This window comes from Cajanus cajan, chromosome 6, assembly GCF_000230855.2.
Source record: "Cajanus cajan strain Asha chromosome 6, NIPB_CcT2T_4, whole genome shotgun sequence".
Lineage (NCBI taxonomy): Eukaryota > Viridiplantae > Streptophyta > Magnoliopsida > Fabales > Fabaceae > Cajanus > Cajanus cajan.
The window spans coordinates 40,768,496-40,777,200 of record NC_138522.1 but is presented as its reverse complement, the minus strand read 5'-3'; the positions used below and the strand labels follow the sequence as shown (position 1 = coordinate 40,777,200).

At 27.7% G+C, this 8,705-nt stretch overlaps 1 protein-coding gene across 1 annotated transcript; it reads left to right on the top strand.

Annotated features, from left to right (window-relative positions):
• The first annotated feature begins 4,387 nt into the window (after window positions 1-4,387).
• Window positions 4,388-7,776, top strand: LOC145958695 (glucan endo-1,3-beta-glucosidase-like). Its single transcript, XM_083076203.1, has 2 exons — window positions 4,388-5,546; window positions 6,827-7,776. Exons 1-2 carry the CDS (start codon window positions 5,474-5,476, stop codon window positions 7,774-7,776), a joined length of 1,023 nt encoding a protein of 340 aa, XP_082932329.1. The 5' UTR covers window positions 4,388-5,473.
• The last annotated feature ends 929 nt before the right edge of the window (window positions 7,777-8,705 follow it).

The window sequence follows — 8,705 nt, the reverse complement described above, 5'->3', positions numbered from 1 at the left end:
GTTTATCGAATTAGGAGGCAATGTTGTGAACCATGTAAAAGCATGCTTTGTCAGCGAACTCGGAAAATACTTCATTTTTAAATATTCATTGTTCGCTAAATCCCCACATTCGACTAAGTATCTAGCTACATGTTTGACAGTAGACTCATTCAGTTCTCCCGCAAATTTTGACAATTTCGGGACTTTTTCCCCCTAGGCAGTTCTGCCTTAGTTATATATTCTGGAAAAGCAGACACGAAATAGGGACGTTCATTTCAACCTACCTCAAAACCATGCCTGTTTAGTACCCTTTCTACAATTTGATCTAGGTTATCATCAGGGATCCTATGAGGTCGACCTAAGTTTTGGGGAAAAACTCCATTCCCACCTAGATTTTCCATATCGTTCAGATTTGCACTCATAGCTCTCGAAGGTGGACTATCACCCAATTTGTCTCCTATTTTATTTATCAATTCATACAAAGGGGTCATTATATTGTGCATCTGAGTTGACAACAAATTAACCATGTCATGATTACTATGGTCCATTTGTTGTCGAAGGGCCATCATGGCTTGATTACTAATACCTGTGGGGACATAACTACTCTGTCGAACCAAAGACCCTTCGTGACTTGTCCCTACGTGTTGATACGAGTCTTGCATAACAAAACCCAAACCATTTGGTCCGGGATTATATCCCTGTGGGGATACGTGCATTTGTGAATTTGGTCCTAAATAGGGCACTGGCATTTCGACATGTACAGGTTGGGTATTTCGCCAATTCTGTGGCATGCCCCATGGATATTCTCTAGTGGCATTCGCGAATTCTTGGGAAACGTTGGTTTGCCTAGCCACATTTTTTAGTACAACAGGGGGTGATGTTGCCCCCCTTGTCACAGTAGTCACATTTTCTGGGTTTGGATTTACGTGTTCTACATCTACTTGAGTGTCATTGTTCATTTCTCTCCTATTATTAGACGTAGACATGGTTCTTCCACTCCTAAGTCTCATACAACATGTATACCTAACACTAGTTCAATTATGCTTTTCAATTAAACGAGTCTCACCGGGCGTGCCAATTTGTTTGTGGTGGAATTCGTTTGAGTCCTTTTTATTCGAACTAGCACAACATTGTTTCAAGTTAGGTATTTTACAGTGTTGGTGTAATTAGGAATGGAAGGAAACGAGACAAAACTGATTAATAAAAGTTGATTTCCAGATCTTTATGAATGATGATTAGACAATAATTGGCATGCATATAAATACTTAAGCAAACAGAATGAATAATACATACATTGGCAACACAAATCATCGCTCAATTTGCATAATGATCAAATTACAATGTTACAATTAACAACTTACCACTACAGAATTAAAAGAAGATACTACACTAATTAAAAGAAACACCACTAATCCTAGAAAAAGAAAGAAAGGGTGGCCAAGAAATGGTCATACCCAGCAGTTCCATGCACGAAAGCCATATGCGCAGGCGATGAGTGCTTGAGAGAGTTCAAGTATGATTTTTCTGACCCCTTTTGAGAGGTATGATTCCCATATTTATAGATTTTACTTGACAACAGTTAATTTTGTATCGATGCGTCGTGGGTGTGTAACCGCTGACCACTATGCTGATTTCGTGGAATCCATGTAACCTCTCATAACTTTCTCTCCCATGTTTTTTGTTTCTTTGACCAAGTCTTGGTAACTACCTTAGTGTAACTACTTAACTGCTTAGAGAACCTTCCACCTCTTACGTTTTTCGACAAATCCTCGAGTTTGCATATTTAGGGCTTCTAATACTTTCTTGATAGCTATTGTTTATTTATGTTTGATTTCGAGTAGCTTCAAAAGTGTAACTTTCGAGTAATATAGCTCTCGAGTAGCCCCGACAACACTCAACAATAATTCATGTAAGATAAAACTTATTATATTTAATATAATCAATCACAATATTACGTCTAATTCTTTATGTAATTTAAAGTAATTAAATATATAGTTTTAATTACTTAAAGATGTTATGACTAAATTAATTAAAATTATATGCACCACAAGACAAATATATATATATATATATATATATATATATATATATATATATATATATTTAAGTTCTCAAAAATAGAAAGCTACTATAATTTTAGAAATTTTATGTTTTTTTACAATCATCAAGATTTGAGACATACACCATTTGGCAACAAACATGCATTCATTTGAGTTGCAAATTACGTGGTGATAATTACTAGTAATATAATGCAATTAACAATTTAACCCAAAGGGAATAAATTCCTACTACTAATAATAATTAACTATAGCAATTAAGTCTATTGCAAAATCTTTCGTATATATATGATTTTCTATTAATCATCACTAATGTTTTTCAATTGCAAAACCTAATACTACCATCATTAAATAAGAGAATTTGATCACTTGCTAAAATCTTCAAAACCATTCCGATCATGTTGTCATATTACGATCAAAATAATATTATATTTAACAATTACAACACAATTATAAATTGATCAATCGCACAACATCAACAACCAATCAATATTGTGATAATAACCATCTTTGAATTATATCACTTACTCCTTAGCTATAATCTAACAATTGTGATTTTAGTACTTTATCTATATTAAGATATTAAAAAAATTATAAAATGTAGATAATAATATAAAAATCACATTAATAGCAATTAACGAGTAATAAAAATTCAATAGAAAAAAAATATATTATACTCATTATTTGAAATTGAAATTAATAACTAAACAAAAATAAGTTAAATAGCAAAGTAGGCTTTGATACCAAATGTAAGAAAAATTAAAACTTTAGTGTATAACTTACAACAACGAAAATGTATCTCTTGTAATCGTTGCTATCAAACTTTGTAACAATATTTAGATATTTAGATAAATAGAGAAAAGTCTTCTAGTCTTTGTTTTTCTTTAAACTTATTAAATAATGAAAGTATGAAACATTACAAAACATTTTTATAGGTAAGACTAAGGATCATATGCCTTATTATCATAATATGATAATAGTCCTGTATTTGTTTCTCATTAAGGACCAATAAAATAAGCAAATTATGACTCTTATAATATCTTATTATTCTAGAACAACTCCTTATAATCAAGTAATTAGTTAGATTAAAAGGTAATTAAATTAAACACAAATTATATGAGTCACATAATATTTTTTTTCCAACAAATGAGACTTGAACATTTCTTAACAGATCACCTACTTTGGACCTTTTCATCATGATGGAGATAAATTTTGGTTTTCGTACTATAAACAAAATTTGTGGATCTATTGTCAAATTTTTCAACATTGCAAAGAATTTCTTAAATGATTAATTATAACGAAATATATGACATTGTGAACCTATGATGTTGAACATAAAAACTTCAAAATTTTCTATCTTTTTTCTAAACTATTTATGTAGACAACAGTGTACATATATCTCATTAGTTATTTTGTCTCTTCTAATTATGTTTTCATTCATATTATTTTATTTTTTTATTTTATCTCTTTTTACTTTTTTATTTTAAATTTTAGCATTTTTTTAGACAAAATTAGATTACTACATCATAAAATTGACCAAAAACATCATAAATTTTACCATGTAGAATCAAACCCTCTTGAAAGAAAAAAGAATCAAATACTCCCAAATAGATAAAATTGCACAATGGACAAAATAGTGCTAGTCATACATGTCTTTTTAAGACAACATTAAATCTATTTTAATTAATTAATAAAACTATAGTTTTATTATGTTGTTATAATTTCAATTTCCTATGATTAATTTTTTTATATAAATTTCTATTATAATTTCTTACACGTTAAATATTTTTTTTACGTGGATTTTGTGAAAAAAAATATTTAGCATAATTTCATAATGTGATTATTGAATCAGATTGCAAATTGATAGTGAATCAGATTTGTAGTAATGAGGAAGATATTTTTGAGTGTGATATGATTCTTAATCAAATTAGAGAGATTTTGAGATATTCTCCTTTTATTATTGTTATTCAATAGAGTAGAAAAGGAAGTAATTTGATAGCATATTCTTTAACTAGAAATTTTATTTTGTTTGATTTTGAGAATATTCATAATGAAATTTCTTATTATATATAGAATATTATTTTAATTGAAAGAATCTGATTTTGTTGGTGTAAAAAAAATAGCATATCTTTTCTTATTTATATTACATAAAAAAAAAAGTTTACATGGATTTTCGTTACCATTTCCTATACATGATTCTTTACGAGAATTTTGTAAAATAAATTAGCATAATTATATTATTATTTTTATTTTAAAATTGCTCATAATTAATATTTTATTATGTTATTATAGTTTAAATTTTTTTTATAATTAATATTCTTTTAGAAAATCTCTTAGGGAAACAATATTAAGATTTATCAAAAGGAATTATATAAAACAAGAAAAATTAATACATGAAGAATTTATGGTGAAGTTGTTTGCAAGTAAGATAAGATAAGATGAATAAATCATGAAAATGTGAAAAAAAATAAGTCAAAATTAAATTCAATTATTTAAATATGGTAAATAACGTTATCTTGTTATTTGGTTCGAACTTGTATTTTTTGTAACATGAATTTGACACTTTCTGTAACCATAAAATGTTATTTTGGTGGACATATATCCCTTGACATCAAAGGCGAACTTATTTTAGTGAATTTTTGTTGATCCTTAGTTTCCAAGTAAATTCCTAAGTCAAATTGACCACCAGTTTTGACTAACTATTAAGTAGACAATATTGTTTATTATGTGAATTTTTAACGTACCATTAACTCTCTACTTGATAATTATAGGAGTGTCATTTTCTATTTACCATTTTGTGAAACAATTTTTTTTTTAATTTCTACAAATTAGGACCTATGATCAAATCCGACATTCCTTATATTTTATATTTTTCTATACATACTTATGTTAAAATTGAAATGAATTTTTTATAATAATTTTTTTAAAAGGGTTAATGATTGACTTTATTTTTGCATGAAGCTGTATACTAATATAAATTTATTAGTTTTTAAAAAGAATCTGCAAAGGAATCGCATGAAAAAAATAAAATCTGAAGAAATATTTTTCTACCTATGGTTTTTGTCGATTTATAGTTAAAGTGAAAATTTCTCCCATTTTCAAACATCCTAAACGAATGAATATGCGAACAAAAGGAGAAAAAAATAAAAAGTAAATCAATTTTTTGAAGGAAGATTTAATTTTTAAAAAATTATTTTATTTTCCGAAAACCACATTTAATCTCACAAACTAGATGCCCACTTTCTTTATAGGTATAGAGAAATGTTATATCCTCAACTCAAGCAATGTATATAAGAGTGAATCACCAACATATTATCATACTTAAATTTATAAGAGCGATACTTGTTGGACACATAAACTGTCCAAACATCTAATTATCATTCTTTATTTTTAATTTTATCTCTTTCTTTCGATCATAAAATTAAAAGTTGGTAAACATGGACTCCAAGTGCGGAAGAACGTTGTTTGCTATGACAACGATTTTACTAATCCAAATATTCCCCCTTACAAGTAAGTTGCACACAATTTTATGTCTATGATGATTTCGTTTACTACGATGCCTTTTTATTTATTTATTTATTTTATTTTATAAAACTAATTGTTTTATTAATCCAAGAAATCAAGTTTAGATCATAAGATGTGACTAAATTAGACACAACTTTATTCCCTCCGGTTTGTTTTGAGGTTAAAAAATCATTCCTAGCACTTTTTTTATATAATAAAAATACACGTGTTGTAATGTAAATTTACGGTTAGATTACTTTTTACATATATTCAAATTACGTTTCATGGGACAAAATGAGTTATCACTTAACAACTCCTAATGTAAAGTTTACAATTTTTATAAATTAAGTTCGAAATTCATTTCACACTTCTTTAAATAAATTTAAATTAACGTGTAATGTATTTTGTTAAAAAAAAAAAAGAGGAAAAATTGAGATTCTTTGTTTATAAATGTCTAATTTTTCTAAAATTTGATATTAAAAATTATTAAGATGATAACAAAATATTCAACTTGAAATTTAATATTTACAAAATATTATCGAGTGGAATAACTTTGACAATAAGTACTTTTGAAATGCCTTGATCTCTATACCATACAATGTATAATTAATAAGTCATTAGTTTGAGTAAAATTACATTTTATTTTCTTACATTACACTAAAATTTACTATAAGTAATAATTATTTAATAACTATAAACTAATTACCTCTATTTTATTATAATAAAAATATTAATGATTAATTAATAATACATTAAAAATATATTTACACTACACCAAAATTTACTATTAACATAATGTTAATAAAATAAATGTTTCTATAAATTTATTATTTAATAAAAATATTAATAACTAATAAATATATTTATAAAAATAATTATTGAAAATGATTGATAAAAAGATAAGAGTAACTTTTAATTCATTTTATTGAGAAAAATTTAAATCGCACATTGATTAAAGATAAAATAAATAAAAAGTATATAAGTAGATGACAACTCTCACTTTATAAATTGATTTTATAAGATTGAATTAGACTCATAACTTATTATTTTAAGATCGTATCAAATCATCTATCATTTATTTATGAGAAAACTTAAATCTCATGTCGACTAAAAATTAAAGAATATATATAAGTAAAAAATAACTAAACTCTAAACTCTTATCTTATAATTCTATTTCTATAGAGATTATTCATCAATTAACATATAATACTTTATTCTAATAAGATGCTAAAAAAATTTCAATATTTTGCTGAGGCTTTGTTTGTGGTATTCGTGAATTATTGCAGGTGCTCAATCAATCGGTGTGAATCTTGGGTTGAAAGGGAACAACCTTCCTTCGGCAAAAGAAATCGTGGCACTGTACGAGAAATACAAGATACGATCCCTCCGAATCTTCGAGCCAAACCACGAACTTCTGGAAGCCCTTCGAGGTTCAACTTTGGTGGTAGCTATTGGAACACGAGACGAAGACGTACCAAACATAGCACAAGACATAGACGCAGCCAACGCATGGGTCCAAACCAACGTCGTTCCATACTTGTACAACGTCAATATCGGGTACATAAACTTGGGTAACGAGGTCACACCAGGTCCTATATCACCATACGTTCCAAATGCTATAAAAAATATGATAAACGCACTCACTAAGGCTGGCATACACAAAGACATAAAGGTGTCCGCAATTCTAAAGGATAATGTCTTAGCATCTTCTTTTCCACCTTCAGCAGGAGCATTCAGCGCTGACACAGCAAGCGTTATCAAAGAGATTGTAGCCATTTTGTTGCAACATGGTTCACCCATTAATATCAACACGTACCCTTACTATGCTTATGCCTCTGACCCGCAACACATTTCTCTAGACTATGCATTGTTTAAGTCAAAAAGTCCTGTGGTTACTGATGGAAGCTTCCAGTACTATAATTTGTTTGATGCACAGCTTGATGCTTATCATGCTGCGTTTGAGAAGATTGGTGTGTCCAATATAACTCTCACTGTCACCGAAACTGGTTGGCCCACTGCGGGTAATGAGCCCTACACAACCATACAAAACGCTGCGGATTACAACAAAAACTTGATCGCTCATGTGAAATCAGGGAAAGGGACACCAAGGAGACTTGGCCAAGGTTTGAATGTTTTTATTTTTGAAACGTTCAATGAAAATCTCAAGGCACCTGGAATTGAGAACAACTTTGGAGTCTTCTATCCAAATAAGGATCCCGTGTATCCCTTGTTTTAATTTCTTTTTCCTATTGTATACTACTACAATAAAGATTGATTGAGTCCAACTCCTAGCAATTATCTCAACTTGGCTCATTGTTTTAGTTTGATTCAACGGAATATAACAACTATTTAATAAATTATACTATTGGTGTAAGAGTTATTCTGCTGTTAATCAATTACACATTTTTTTTAGTATAACTTATTATCAAAATTAACAAATTTTCGTATTTTGTGAAAGATAGGTTTTACGGTGCATATCCTTTTTTTAATGATATATATAATCAGTGTTATATAATTTATTAGTTGTGTTGCACTTTGTGTCCTTTTACATAACTAAACATATATCACGAGATTAAAATCATATTTAATTTCTATGATCTTTTAAATATATAGTTTTCTTTCTTAAATTTTTATTATAAATTTGATCTTTATAGGTTTCTAAAAAGTAATATTAGTCGACTATTAACATATAGTACAAAATTAAACAGAGAATATGTAGAATATGAGTGATACTATCTGATAATTAGTTAATTATGATAAAAGAAATATTATTATAAAATAAGACTAAAATTGTTTTACTAGATTAAGAGTTTTCATTGATATATAAAAACAAGATAGCACATATGTAATTAAAAATAATAATGTTATTCCTTATATGCATAGAAGTTAATGTGGTTAAGCAATTGTCAAGTAGTGTCATTTCCATTCTATGTCATCATTTTTTATTTAATCTTAGAAGTATATGTTCATGGTGAATCAATATTGCTTAATTTTAAATATTAAATATATCAAATTTGTAATATAAAAAAATTTAGGAATCAAAACTATATATTTGCAAAAATTTAGGGATAAAAATAAATTTAAGCCTACAAGTTATTGAGGCATATTTGTATTGTAACATTTCATTTTCAACTAAAAATTAAAATAATATTATAAAAGATAGTT

Excerpts from the sequence above, each read along its gene's own strand:
- LOC145958695 (XM_083076203.1), top strand. The coding sequence starts at position 5,474 with ATGGACTCCAAGTGCGGAAGAACGTTGTTTGCTATGACAACGATTTTA. Across the intron at positions 5,547-6,826 it reads CCAAATATTCCCCCTTACAA|GTGCTCAATCAATCGGTGTG; the intron begins GTAAGTTGCACA and ends GAATTATTGCAG.